We start from the raw sequence: 14,503 nt of genomic DNA on the forward strand, positions 1-14,503 counted from the left end.
ATAAAGAACAGGTACCCCATTCCTAGGCTGGACGACTTACCGAGTGTGCTGGCAGGAGCTATGTTCCCGAAGATCGATCTGCGCTCGGGATACCATCACATGGCACCAGAGAGGAAGAAAAGCTGAAGACAGCCTTCAGCACCCGGTTTGGTCTGTATCACTGGACCGTGATGCCGTGCGGCGTTGCCGCCGCGCCTAGTGTTTTCGTCTCTGTTCTGCGTGGAGTTCTCGGTGACTTTGGCAAGAAAATCGTGGTACGCTTGAATGGCATTCTAGTGTTTATAGTAAGTCAGCTGAGGGACACGAGAAGCACCTCAGAGAGGTGCTGGATAGGCTGCGCCGTTATCAACTGCATGTGGATATCGGGAAGTGCGAATTCACCCAGGTTCTGCGTGGTTTGGGGGCTCGTGCTCTTTAACGACGGACTGGCCCCAGACCGTGAAAGATTGAAGCATTGATGGAATGGTACACGCCTCTGACAGATAAGCATCAGGTGTAGCGATTCTACGGTCCTGCATCGTCCTAGCGACTGTGTGTGCCTCAGTTTGCCTCCACTGCATTTCCGCTGACGCAAGAACAAGCCGCATGTGCACCCTGTATTCCATCGAAGCGCTCCAATCACCCACAAGGAAGACGGGCGATGGGACAGCCGATCGCCGATTTTTAGTGGAATGGACAGAGCTTAGCGGAAGAGGCGAGCCGGGACAACCGACCGCCAGTTCCTACTAAAGTGGAGCGAGGTCGAGCTGGAGGAGCCATGGAAGCGTACTAAACGGTGACATGCCAGCAGCCGTGAATATGGAGCTGCTGAAGCGTGCTAGCGCTGGCGAGGACGCAGCAGCGTAGACGGGGCGGTAGTGCAACGGCTGCGTTAGGATTCTGTGCAGTCGCACGTGCCTCGGTGGCCTTACGGCACAAAGGAATACTGGGTTATGTACCACCCGTCAGAGGGCTACGCTGCGTCCCCTCCGACTACCGGTGCCCCGTGCGCCGCTGTTGATCGACAAACTAAGTACGAACTTGGGACAGCCGTTACACTGTTGTTCTGGGCACTCCCGGTTAGAGAGACAAACATCACCCGTGTCTCTCCGCAGCACTCACGGGCTACGAGAGGATCGCAGTTGCTGCTGACCGTGTTGGGCGCTCGTTTACCCCGGGTTCCCATCCGGGCACGTGACACAGAGGTTGCCCAAGAAGTCCGTGAACGTTGCGAGTAACGAGGAACTGTGAGAGAAACTCTACAGCAAAGTCTGCTCTGCCAGTTGGAGGCGCCCCCCATGCGTAGTAACCTCACGGGTGACAGGTCGTTACGCAGAAGAGTGTTGTGTTGGAGAGTTTAGCAGCGGTGAGCAGGTTCTCGAATCTCGGCATGCAAGATGCGAAGCTAGGTGAATCATGGCATCTCATATGGGCACCGTTGTTTTTTTTCGAAGACAGCGTCGCCGCTCAACCACAATTTCCATTCCGCCACTGCAGCGGGACGGAGTGTTCCGTAGACAAGACGATTTCTGTTCTCGATTGCGAATGGCTGGCCAGGCGTGGGGCAGCATGCCGACCCATTCATCTCTATTCCGTGGTTACTTTAGAGGGTGTGGGCTGGAACGCTGTGAAGGTGGAGCGTGGAGGGGGATGCCAACTGGGGGCGGACAGGGGCAGCATGATGAAGAGGAGGAGCGTTTTTCTCGGGGCTTAATGGTCTTCTCAGAGAAACATGAAGAAGTGGAAGTGTTAGCTTCGCTCTCCTGCTCTTCTGTTCGCCTCTGTAAGTCTCTTTCCCATTACTTGCGTACTGAAGACCACTGAGCGTTTTTCACATTCACGATTGGCGGCAGAGTTGCGTTCTCACCGGCTTAGTGAAGGGAAAAATCTTGGTGTTTGTTTGGACCGACGGTCGAGACGGCTTCACGAGACAGCTTCTCGAAGGTACTTCGTTTTCATGGGAAGAGATCTCGTTCCATGTGGGCTGTCGGAAAGGTGGTCAAGTGCTTATCCCAGGTGTACTGTCGGCGATGGTTCTCGGATCACTAGAGCTTACCAGCTTTTCTTGGTCTCCTGCGCGGAGCTCTTTGTCGCGGAGTATCATGGATGTCTGCTGCGCATGGGGTGCCGCCTATGTACAGTAGCTAACACACGGAAATCTACGTCACGGACGGCAGGAGTGGGGCTTTGCGAAGTCGCATGTACCGTAGGAGGGATCTGCCCAGTTGGCGAGAAACATTCAGTGCGCTCGGCTGATGAGCCGCTGTTGGATGTTCATTCTGGAGAAACCTCCTTCGGATTCGTGGCAGATGGGGAATTTCCCGCCTTGGGACGTTTATGGTAGAAGGCTCGGTTATCGAAGCGAGGTGCCGAGACCACCCGCAACAGGATGGGCTTTCCGTGCTGTGCGACGTGCTAGGTGCCGCCTCGTAGCTATTGTCAGCGCGTCCTTTCTCCTGTATAGTGCAGTCGCAGAGCCCAGACTTCTTGCCACCTAAAGAAAACGCTGACCTGTTTTCGTGTCACGTGCACACTGCAAAGCTGTATCTGTATGTGCACCCTCAAGCACAATACAAGGCGTATGGGAATGCAGGACAGAATCCCCAGCCAGTAAGCACTACAGCACATCGGGTGCTCGCAGTAGAGGGACGATTAACAGCTGTCGCGTGGGTCCCAGCCCGGGGCGGTCGGACCGACAAAACTCTCTTCGCTGTGTGCGTGTGTGCGTGCAGCAGCTTGTGGTGCTGTCTCTTTGCTGTCGTCTTTTTCGTTTCGCTTTCACGATGAAGCTGAACTTGGCGAATCCCCAGGCGGGCCTCCAGAAGACCGTGGAGGTGGACGATGAGAAGAAACTGCTGCCTTTTTTCGAGAAGCGGATGGGTGCCGAAGTCGCTGGCGACAGCATCGGCGATGAGTTCAAGGGCTATGTCTTCCGCATCTCTGGGGGTAACGACAAGCAGGGATTCCCCATGATGCAAGGTGTCTTGGTTAACCACCGTGTCCGCCTGCTCTTTCGCAAGGGCATGAAATGCTACCGCCAGCGCCGCACGGGTGAGAGGAAGCGCAAGAGCGTGCGTGGTTCCATTGTGGGGCCGGACCTCGCGGTGCTGAATCTTGTTTTGGTGAAGAAGGGTCCCGAAACAATTCCCGGCCTGACGGACGGAGAGCGACCTCGGCGCCTTGGCCCGAAGCGCGCCAACCACATTCGCAAGCTGTTCAACTTATCCAAGGACCAGGACGTCCGCAAGTACGTTGTTCGCCGCCAGATCGAAGGCAAGAAAAAGACCAAGGCTCCTAAGATTCAACGGCTCATTACCAAGAGTCGGTTGCAGCGCAAGCGCGCATACCTGTCCAGACAGCGCCACAGCGTGCAGAAGAGCCGCGAGGAGGCGCAGGCGTACAAAGAGCTCCTGTCTGCGTACAAGCACGACTTGAGGAAGAAGAGAGCTGAGGTGGTCGCCAAGAAGAAGGCCCAAGCTGCTGCCGCTGCAGGTGTTCCCAAGACGGCGGCGCCCAAGGCGACTCAGCCCACCAAAGACGTTAAGAAAACAGACGCGAAGGCGGCGGGCACTGCTGACAAGAAGAAGGGCGGAAAGTAGGCGAAGTCGGTGGTGGTGCGTAGTCTAGAGTTGTGTCAGTTCTGAATTGCTAGAACCGACGTGGGTGCCCGTGGGAGCTCTGCCGGTCAGGCTGGGCCCGTTCACCGGACTTGGTGTACGGGTTCTGTCCGACAGCCCGAGCTGAGCTGTCGGACAGAGAGAATCTGTATACCAGGTCCGGTGAACAGATTGTGTTTGATAGCTCTCGACTGCCTCGGAGAGAGCAAGACCCTGGGGGTTCTGGGTGAGACAGCCACCAACTTACCATGTCTAGATGCTGATTTCTGGTCGTCAACTGTTGTTCTGCACGGACACGAAGGCTTTTTGCATCACGAAGCCGAGTTTTGTCCGCATCAATTCGTCAATTATAACAACGTAGGCTGAACCTTGAACGCCGACCGGGGGTTTGTTTCTAACGTGTCGGTTCGGTAGCGCCCCAGATGGCCGTATCGGAAACCTCTCATGGATTTCTTGCTTTTCAGTCGACCGCAAGCTCCACTGCACAGCTGTCGCATCAGGCTTATGCGTTTCACGCATCGTCTAAAATTTTGGTTTCACTATTGCCGTAGTGAATGGTTGCGTTTTAGCTGCTACCTTGGACGCCCCGACGCTGGGACCGGTCGGCTACGGCTCGGATTTGTGACGGCACGGTCGGAACTTGAAATGTCCGGGCGGAGTGTTGCAGCCCACACCAGTGAGCATCCCGGGAAGCCTGAGGTCCGCGAATCCCACTAGATAGTCTCCTACGGAGCGGAAGTGGAGGCATGAACATCTGAGACGAAAAAAAACTTGTGATGGATATACATGTGTGCGAGGCGACGCGAAGTTGCTTCCCCCCGTGGACTCCAAGGCTACATCGACAAGACTGAAGCGGTACGCCACGGTCGTCACCTGATAGATTTGTTGGTGGAAGAGCTCCACTTCCACCGTTCAGGCGGGTGCCGACCCCTGCAGGACCACTACGAAGACACGCCCTTTCTGGGGCTGCGAGGGTTTCTTCGAGTATGTGTAACACAAGCGACATTTCATTCGAAAAGAAAGCTGGGTTCCCCGATGTCGGTGACGACGCGCGGTAGTCCGAGGCCGACGCCCGTGCCACGCAAGTTCAGAACAGCCGAGGAACTACCGGGCGCGGTGCAAAGTGGCACGCGGCATGTGCATTTCCGTTTACGTGCTCGGGCGCGTGTCAGAGAAAGCATGTCGACAGTCAGACTCAGAACACAACCAGCTGTGCAGTAAAGACCGAAGGACAGCATCGACACGACATTGAATGTGCACAGCCGAAAAACACCATCCTGCAGTTCTCCGCCGGCATCTTAGCTTCTCGTGGTCGGTCTGTCCCAGCATAAACTTAGGATTCTAAAAGTTGCCTCAGCCCATGCGCGCCTCGCAAGTACGATCAGCCGGCCCGCTGCAGTTTAGACACCCCCGTAGCACACTATCTTGCAGCCATAGCTACCGGCGCACGTCTTTCGCGTCCGCAGACACGCGGTTTCAATCACTCTATGGGTATAGCACCTTTCCGAAAAGACACTAGCGGAGCTGCGTTCATCCTGTTCGGTGGCCATTCGGCTGATTCCATATCAGGCCCGCCCCTGCACTCAGTGCGTGTGTCTCTCCATCACGCCAACAGCAAACCACCCTAGACACCGACAATTCCACCGAAAGAACACCCTCTTCAAGAGGCCACTGTTTCTTAGCTGGTCCTGTCGGAAACTCACTCAGACTTGGACTTCCACGGACTGAACGGGACCCGTCCACGGTCAAGCGAGGTGCATCCGCACAGCTGCCGCCCGATTTCTGCGCGAGCCACCAGAAGCTGGCTTCGCTGGCGCCACATCAGAAGGGTCAGTCGCGGGCGCGCACACTTTGCTAACCCTGTTACCCCAAAGCTGAAAGAGAGTGACTGCGGTCTCTCTGTGTTTGGCTGCCTCAACCATTCACGAGAAACTTTTTCTTGGCTGTCTTATGCGGGTGCTCGCACTGAGGTCGTCAGCATACACCGAAGCTTCACACAAACAGTGCTCGGAGCACATGCACGTGAGAGACCACAGGTGGCATCATTGAGCATCCACACTGAGACTTCCCTATTCCAGATCTCTGACACGAGACGGTCGTCAACCCTTCCGCTTCTGTCAATCTTACAGTGAGCTTTATGGATGCCGCAGCTAGTCGTCTTGAGAAATGTTCTCTGGACGAGCTGAAACGCCACTCCACAGCGAGAAAACAAAAGATCTAAACCGCGGACTGTCACGAATGAATTTCTTGCGCTTGGAAGTCTGCAAACGCCCGACGCGTTCCCAGCACTTTGTTCCGTTGCACTCCCCGAATGCTAGTCTTCCTCGTTCCTGGCACCTTCAGCGGCTTGGTCTCCGCCGTCCGGCCTTCTTTCCTCCTCTTCTCCGTCCTCATCCTCATCCTCCGGCCGAGAATAAAGGCGCATCACAGGCTTGGTCGGGTCCTTCAACAAAACGTACCTACAAAGCAAAGTGAGAAAGGACGAACGACGAGTCGCTGCAAGCTGGTTCCGATCAGCAAGAAAGCCACATGATTTTGACCCGACTAAAGTCTGTTCGCCTCACGACACGCGCACGTCTGTACGAATTGCTTACACTCATTTTTCCTTCTTCAACACCCCACACGACCCCGTGGTCCTGGTGACAACGGGGGGAGAACAGATTTTCTGGAGCTAAAAACGCAGATTGTTGGAATTGCACTCTCGGTACCGATCAGCTTAGCTAAGCCAACAACGTCTACACCGCCCACCTCCCCCTACATATGCTGCCGCATATGGCTGGACCACTCCCACAGATAGCGGGAACCATCCACCTAATGTCCTAACAATGACAGTCGAAGTTCGCTCACAGAATCTCCCGTGCTGGCGAGTGACACTTTCAATCAGAGGCCCGCTTGGGGACGATCCATCAAAAGACTGTCTACCAGCAGGGTTTCCCCCGCACATGAACCAGCACAGACAAGATCAGATTCTCGTACGCCAGCAGGGCCAAAGGCAGCCAACACCGTTCGCAGTCCCCGGAATGTGATGATGACGGAGGACGTCGCTTACCGGCCATCCGGCTTTTCCATAACCATATCGACGATGGCGCGCACGATGCCCCACGCGTTGTCCGGCTTCAAGCCAATCTGGAGACCGAGGTCGCGGGTCTGGTACGACTGCACACTCAGCACCACGTGATGCTCTGGTAAGAAAGGCAGGCACCGCACACAAGTAGCAAGTGTTTTATGAACAAAGCCACATATTCAGTAGCGAACGCAGAACAAACACCCGTTTTGCCCTTGCCTGTGGATCTGGCGCACTCACCGTTATCACTGTTGGTCTTTCTCGATACGAAGCCTAACTTCAAATCATCGCACCCCGCCATTAACGCAGACGCGACAAACTTCTTCAGTTTGGATGCGTTGTTCCGAACTTCTGTCGCCAGCAATGCGCCTCTTTGCGTCTCCATCTGTATGCGCCAGTTGCGCTGCCCTGCGCACAGCCATATCACTCTCGAGATTTCGAAGATCAGAGGGTACACCAGTGTCTGTGTATCACCCGCGAGCCAGTCCGACTGTCTGGCCAAGACCGAGGCCGCGGAAACAATCAACACGTCTGAAAAGGGCCGTATTCTTTTTCCTCTCGAAGAAGGACTCTCAGCATTCGTGACACCGCCCTGCTGCCGAGCGGTTTCTTTGTCGAAACCCGCGGACAGAGACACCGCGAAGAGGCGAAGAAGACATCAGTGAATATCAGCGGAGAAGAAAACCTTTGAGCTCCCCCAACTGGAAGGACTGTCGCAGAAACACGGCCTGCAAAGTATCACACCAACATGACTTGTCACGTTACCTTTGATATCGTATTCGTTGAGAGAGCAGATATACACATAGCCACCGCCGTCTTTTCCAAAAGGGTCATTTTCCTCCTTGTCTCTCTTGCTATGGCCTGTAGACGTCCCCTCCATACTGGCGCTAGGCTGCGGTGCCGGTCCCCCCACAGGCTGGGGCAGCTTGGCGTTCACCTCAGTTCTGAAAGGAAAGCATACGGGAACATGAACTCGAGACTTCTGCCAACACAATCATGGGAAGGGTAGCGACGACGTGCCGGCGTAGACAGCGTCAGCGCCCGCACCTCGCAAAGGCCGCCCTGCCGCAGGGCTTCATCCCTCAGGAATAACGAAGTCGCGAGAGGCGTACACCTGATCCGCCGATCCTCCCCCATAAGTGGCGTCCGAACAAAGCCATCTCAGGACAAAAGGTCTCCTCTACACCAACTGGAGAACGCGCAAACAGCTTCTTCCGTTGTTGTCCTCTGAAGGCTCTGTCCGACAGTCACTTCCTTCAGCATGTTGAACGTCATGAATGCAACAGTTGGTCCTTCCCAAAAAAACAATCTACTGTTCACGCAAAGAATACTACGGGCCGCATCAGCGGCTGAGAAATCCACTGCAGAGCAGGTTTCTCCGATCCTTTGAAACAGCTTCTTCATGGCACACGAACGGCTGATTCGACACGCTACATTCAAGTGAGGCTACGGCCTTGCATGAGCTGTCCCCCGAGTCTGGGACGCACAGAGGCACCATTATGGAACGGCGTCGGAGTGCGACGTCCAATTTAAGAGCGCCCACAGATACAACCGGCAGTAGAAACCTCGCTTACGGAGCACTCGTTCGCCGCACGTGACAGCAACACAATCCCCCAAACGTCAGCCGAATCGTCGTACCTCGTAATAATGTTGATAGGCTGTCGGAACTTGCCACCACCCGATCCCGCGCTTCTTGGAGGGATAGTGAACATACGGTACCTGACAAGGAAAAAAGAACAAGATAGCGGATGCATTGTTCATAACCGATCCAAGTGAACGAGCTAGTAGTCTAAGCTTCTTTCCCGCCAAACACACATGAAGATACTGGTTGAAACGGCCTGAAGGGTACTCACCCAGCACTGCCAGACACGTCCGAATGAGGATTAAAGGCCCCCCAACGAGGCGTAGACACCACATGGCTGACGCGGCTCACGTACGCTGCGGCGCATGACGTGGACTACCGAACCAGGTCAGGTTACACTAGCAGTACAGCATATGCACATGAAACAAACGTCGCAAAGGCCCTGAATTGTGCGATGCGGTGCAAAAGTTTTAGCCAGACAGCGGCTGCAAGCAGCAACATCAACGGACGCAGTGTGGACGACACACACAGCTCGCACTTCAAAAGCACATACATCCCAGCTCTCCACAGCAGCGACGTTACCAGTACAAAGCCCTTAGCTCCCCATCACGGCTTGACGGCAACGAAACCGCTTGTGAATGAACGCTCAGCACTCGGTCCCAGTACATAGCTTCTTTGGGTGTAGCACGGACCACCCCTGTAGGTAAGGGAGAGAAAGGGTTAACCACTATCTAGAGACAATAGTTACTGCAGACGTAAAAGAGGGTTACGAGGTCGGTAAGAAACGTATGCACAGGAATGGGGAACTCTGCTTATGTGACGAGAATAGAGACGCAGTCCAAGACAGCGGACATTCCCTGAGCACCTGTAAGCCACAGAAGCAGGGTTGTCTCCCTGCTCAACGAAGGGCGGTGGGGGGAACTTCACCGGTTCCTCGTTCTTGACCAGGAGCTGCTGTCGAAGGTTTTGATTGATCTTCACCGCCTCAAACCCCAGTGCCGCCGGCCGATTCAGCCGATTCTGCAAGAAAACGACAGCCGGCGCACAACCTGTCCCCCGCCTCTGCCCTACGGAAACTACAAGACACTCCGTGGCACGTCTCTTCAATCCGTACGGGTAACCACATCCAAGAAACCGAACTGTCTTCAGCAACAGCGCATGTAACAAGCTAATGCCTTTGCAGCACGGTGCAAACGTGTGATCACAGGGCTTCACGACAGGACCAGAAAACTACGACCTAACACCACATCGTGGCAGACTATTTCGCGACTCCGTAGAACGCAACCTCATCTCATCACGCGCTTTTGCGTTGAACGGCACCTGAGAGGCAGTCCTTGCTACCAACGGTAACAACAGACCGGATGGCTCAGGCAAAGACGGGCACCTCCCCGCGCAGTGCTGCCACTTCAGGTAGCTACGAAGACGACACCCAAGAGCCCACTTGCGTCGGCCCTATTTCCTGTCTCCACTCGTCCAACAAACACACAGAAGAGCCTAACAAATTACCTCCGCGTCTTGCATTGGAGGCTCAATAGCAGTTTCGTTGACAGTGAGGAGATCGACGATAGAGCCGTTTGCCTTGTCTATAAGCAGTTTGCCTTCCACCTTGGTCAGATGAAGATGCCACGAGTATTTCCCCTGCGGCGCCGCCATCAGGCATGCGAGGACCTGGTCCGTGGCAGCAACGTCGATAGGCTCTGGGCTGTTCAGCATCTGCTCCTGATACAAGCAAGTCAGACAGCCACCTTGGAAAAGTCAAAAGGCCAGTTCTCTCCAGAAACGGGGTAGTTGACTGGCCTGCGAGTCGGGACAAAACGTCGTTCTTCAGGCCAGTGAGAAATCTACAACACCGCAGGTTTGTTGGATATCGCGCTGGAAAGACTCTCTTGAGAAGCCATTACGCACCTACGAATCTTGCCGTAGAAGAGGGCCAGTTTTCGTTAACCCCTTCACTTACTTTGATGAGGTCATCGTCTTGGGTTGTTACCCAGTAGTAGTCGAAGTTGGAAGATAGGTTCTGCAACGCCATGGGAAGCTTCGTACTGATGCGATCGGCTTGCTTGTTGTAGGTACGAAGCTCGCCACGCCAAGCCAAGTCCTTCACTTTGATCTTTCCTGAGACAGCCTCACCGACACACGATGTCGCGTTGCAACGCTACTCGCGTGAACCGTAGAAGCACAGCGGTATCTCAGTACAGGATTGAGACACTGGTCTCACTGTCGTCGTGTCTTGGTGTCTTCCCACAAGGTGCATAATTGAGATGAAGAAAAAACCCAGATGCAAAAAAACCGGCCCATGCGTACAGGCAGGAGGGCGTCTTATGCACATGCAAAATGACGCCACAGTATCCTATGACTAATGCGTTGCCTGCACCCGAAGAACACGGGAGCATACACACAGTAAAAAGCGACTCGGTCCCTGCAGGAAGCTACGTGGGTTTAGGTACGCTGCATTTCAATCCCTCCTAGCACGCTCTCGCGCTAGCATCACATCCCTATAGCCGCTGAGCCGCACCGAGACAGCCGATATCAGTCCTTTCCAGCACAAACTCAGGGGCTGAAATTCTTTCTTCAGAGAAAAAGGAAGGCGACGCAAGCAAAATCCCCAGAAAAGTTTGAAAAAATCTTGTCTAAGGGAACAGCTGGCAGCCTTGAAGGATCCGCCGCCAAGGAGACGCAGGAAGTGAACTCCTAACAGCCAGTCATCCGAGAGAGTGATGCTCAACTAAAAAACAAGCCTCAGGGACCGAATGAAAGAATGAACTACACTTTGTTCTGGTGTGCGGAGACGTGGTCGGAGCGCCTGCGCAGCACCAGCGCGTCGCCGCCAGCGTCGTTCTGATTGTCAGGCCGCTCCAGGCGCGAACTCGCCCTTCACTGGGTCCGCTCCTCGACTAGTGCTAACTGAATCAAACATGGAGACTTCCTGGGCCAAAGATGGGCGCACATCCTTCGCGTATACCCTGCAAACGACCCGTCATTCTTGCCGGATGCTCTTGAAAACACGACAAACTTACCACTGTCCACAGCGTGCTTGTGTAGCTGGGAGAGCGGTATTTCCGCTTCCACGGTCCACTCGTTCGTGGGCTGGATGGACCACTCGCTGAAGGCCCTGTGGCGGGCATGGAGGCGGGCAAAGCGGGCCTGAGGCAGCAGACAAAAATTCACCGCAAGTCGCCTCAAACATCCCTTCCGGTGGACCACCTCGTCCGAGAAGACTGGCCACTAACAAGCGAAAGACGACCTGACCAGAAGCCTGTCTGAGGCTCCACAGTAGGAACTTATAATGTCGCGTCAAGGCAGGCACGGTGACGCGGTTGACGCCGAAGCCAAGGCAAACCCGTGCGAGCTGTCAGCCTTGCCGCGGACTTGCCTGCTGTTGAAGCTGCTGCTTCTTTTGTTCACTCTTTCCCTTCTTCCCAAGTCGCAACTCCTCTTCTTCCTTGTTCTTCTCGTTGAAAGCAGCCGTGGACTGCTTCACCGGCACACGACGCTTGTGAAGCCAGCCGCCTGTAATTGAAGAAAAAGCGTGCGTCTAACAAGCACGTTCTGTTGTTGTGTCCGTCTGCTTACACAGCAGCAACATTCCCTTGTTTGCTTGCTCCGCCCAGGACCGTACCTCATGTCGCCCCCCCCCCCTTTCCCAAACATCGTGACGGCTGTCACAGGCACGAATGTGATACGACATCTGGGCAGTAACTACGGCAAACGCAAAACGGACGAGTCAATTGCTATGTAAACAACACCGATCTCGAAAACCCCGGGTGCGTATGCTGCAGTGAACCTCTTTACCATCGAATCTTCCAATCATCTCCGGAAACACTGCTGGACCACGAACGTATGTGCCGTCTTACCTCCTCCTCCACGTTTAAGCAGCGGCCTGTTGTCCACAGTCTGAAACTGCTGCTCCTCGTCAACGAACGCAACTCCGAGGCCACGCGGATCTCTGCCCTCGCGCTGCCTCTGCGGGGAGACAAAGAAAACGTGGCCGGGCGGTAGAGTTGAGACAGATTCACTCGGAGGAACAGAACACCACTGAATCACAAGCTGACTGGAGAAAGACCCTGGAAATCTAATCAGAAATTACTGGAAAGACTGGAGACAAGTGGGAAGCGCAAGCTGCTTTGGAACAGGAAAAAAAGCCTATCTGTTCCAATTTCGCCATACCCGTATCTCTCTCGCTGTCCGGAAAGCATCTCCACTCCTTTTCAATCGTCAGAATCTATCTTGTCGTCGAAGTCAATCAGTGGTGCATCTGGCCACGAGCGAAATGATTAAAGTCTTATATTTTGTAAAAAAACAGTTTAGCCACTTCGTCCGTAGCTGCCGTCAATATCGAAACCTTGGCGGCTACAAAACCTCACGGTTCCACTGCTTGCCGACGGAACGGAAAGCAACCGCTTCACACGAAACACACGCATCGGCTCTCAGTTGGCCACCGAAATGCGAACCCAATCTGCTCTTCAGCCGCCACCGAAGGGAGATGTCCCGTCCACGGCACACTGCTCTCCAACCGGGCTGTGCAGAAAATCGACCGAATGCCGGAACTCACCCCGACAGATCCCCCAAACCACAGCCATCACTGACAGTGTGAAGTAAAACGAAGGCGTCAGTTTGGAGAACAGTCATCCGCTGAGGACGCTTGATGACGGCACTTACTTGCATCATGTGGAACGTGAAGTCGCACGCTCTGAAGAGCTGATGCGAGAACAGAGACGGGCGGACATTTGGCTCAAACGGGAGGTGGGCCAGGGCTGCCAAGCACTGTGACCGGACTTCTTTATCGCAGGTCGCCGGACCCCAGCCACTTTTCTGGGTCTGGCATGCGAACAGTGTCTCGGGATGGGACACATGCTCAGAACGAGGCCGCTGTTCCGGAACACTCTCCATGATAGCAAACTCTCCTCGGGTTTACTAAGAAACTACGGCGCGGAGTCTACACTCGTGACGGTGAGTGACTCTCAGGCCTGGGTAGGCTGGCAAATGCGAAAAATCGCGACGAAGTTAAACAACCGAGGGGTCGCGCAGCATGGAAGCTCTAGCCCACTGGCTCTTCAGACGGCTTGAGCAAACAGTAGAAGCCGACGCCTGGACGGATGCTATCCCGAAGCACGTGCAGTAGGACAGCAAGATGAACCTGAAGAGAAGGCCTTCGACGAAGCTGAGACTGCAAAGTAACTACAGACAAGCAGATGTTGCCGGTTCTGACAACGTGGTCACGCGGAAAACAAGGGTGGGGTTATCTACGGAGAGGAGTCAGCGAGGGAGCCGGGAACGAAACCCCTCTGTCTCAAAGCTCCAGGTGTACAAAGAAGGAAAAAGAGTCAGTCAAAAGTGGAAAATATTTTCCATCGTCAACAACGAGCCTGAATCCGTCGACGTAGCCTCTCGTTTCCCCCCACCCTGTGCCTTAGTCTTGCTCCGGCCGGGATAAACCCCGCATGCATGCATGAGAAGCCTTCACGAAATCAAGGAATCTAACCACGACCGATCGGGGACAGAATACGGCATGCCAGGAGCTGGGGGTGTTGAGCTCTCTCCTGGACGCTAAGAATAGCTTTTTGGTCCGTGTTCAAGGGCTTCCACGGCCTAGCCTTACGCTCACCTCCGACTGTCCTTTACAGGTTCTCTCATAGAGCCTGTGTTTTCTGCCACGCGGAACGATCCGACTCCGGTCTACATCTGGCACGCGACTGCAACTGTCTCCCCTCCCAGCTGCAGCAAGAAAGAAACACCCTCCGGCGACACCTCGGAGGCTGGAAATCCCTGCGGCTCTCTACCACTCACATCCGCCTCACTCTCGCTCAGGGGAGGGACCCACATAACAACGGCCATCTCACCAAGCACCACATCAGCCAACACGAATGGGATAGCGTCGAACGCATACGCCTGTGGATGAAGGCGGTCTGGACCTAGAGAGTGCGCGCCATCAAACGCGACCCACAGAACCCGCTCCCAAGGATCCCCTTCGCCTCCCACAACGCAACGTTCATGCATTTCCGCACAGGTACAAGCTAACTTACAAAGCACGCGATGTGCTGGACACAGTATATCACATCTACGAGTGAGATATCTGCAGGTAAGTCTGATACACAGCGACACACCTTCCATTATATCTCTTCGTAGCACCCACTCCCGCTTCCACCTCAGCTACGTTTGCTCTACTGTGGCCGCCGCACTCCCCTCTCGGCCTGAATTCCTGTCACCGACAGAGTTTATCTGCGTTGCTCAGTCACACGCGTGCCCCATCCCCACACGACA

At 54.7% G+C, this 14,503-nt stretch overlaps 2 protein-coding genes across 2 annotated transcripts; one reads left to right on the plus strand and one right to left on the minus strand.

Moving 5' to 3' along the window:
- The first annotated feature begins 1,524 nt into the window (after window positions 1–1,524).
- Window positions 1,525–3,836, plus strand: CSUI_001860 (40s ribosomal protein). The gene is made up of 2 exons (XM_068062063.1): window positions 1,525–1,762; window positions 2,712–3,836. The coding sequence occupies exon 2, from the start codon at window positions 2,763–2,765 to the stop codon at window positions 3,576–3,578; it is 816 nt and encodes a 271-aa protein (XP_067925949.1). The 5' UTR covers window positions 1,525–1,762; window positions 2,712–2,762; the 3' UTR covers window positions 3,579–3,836.
- Window positions 3,837–4,808: 972 nt separating this feature from the next.
- On the minus strand, window positions 4,809–13,596 carry CSUI_001861 (eukaryotic translation initiation factor 3 subunit). Its single transcript, XM_068062064.1, has 13 exons — window positions 12,902–13,596; window positions 12,097–12,205; window positions 11,612–11,752; window positions 11,260–11,386; window positions 10,570–10,610; window positions 10,200–10,357; window positions 9,749–9,961; window positions 9,108–9,262; window positions 8,299–8,379; window positions 7,426–7,604; window positions 6,901–7,068; window positions 6,646–6,778; window positions 4,809–6,055 (listed from the first exon to the last, which is right to left on the minus strand). Exons 6-13 carry the CDS (start codon window positions 10,269–10,271, stop codon window positions 5,911–5,913), a joined length of 1,146 nt encoding a protein of 381 aa, XP_067925950.1. The 5' UTR covers window positions 10,272–10,357; window positions 10,570–10,610; window positions 11,260–11,386; window positions 11,612–11,752; window positions 12,097–12,205; window positions 12,902–13,596; the 3' UTR covers window positions 4,809–5,910.
- Between the last annotated feature and the right edge of the window lie 907 nt (window positions 13,597–14,503).

This window comes from Cystoisospora suis, assembly GCF_002600585.1.
Source record: "Cystoisospora suis strain Wien I chromosome Unknown contig_751, whole genome shotgun sequence".
NCBI lineage: Eukaryota > Apicomplexa > Conoidasida > Eucoccidiorida > Sarcocystidae > Cystoisospora > Cystoisospora suis.

Bases quoted from the DNA above. Each gene is read 5' to 3' on its own strand.
- CSUI_001860 (XM_068062063.1), top strand. From the start codon at position 2,763: ATGAAGCTGAACTTGGCGAATCCCCAGGCGGGCCTCCAGAAGACCGTG.
- CSUI_001861 (XM_068062064.1), bottom strand. From the start codon at position 10,271: ATGGCGTTGCAGAACCTATCTTCCAACTTCGACTACTACTGGGTAACA. The intron at 8,380-9,107 runs GTGCTCAGGGAA...TTTCCTTGTCAG, and splicing joins CCTGCTTCTGTGGCTTACAG to GTACCGTATGTTCACTATCC. The intron at 7,069-7,425 runs GTAACGTGACAA...GGCTGTGCGCAG, and splicing joins CAACGAATACGATATCAAAG to GGCAGCGCAACTGGCGCATA.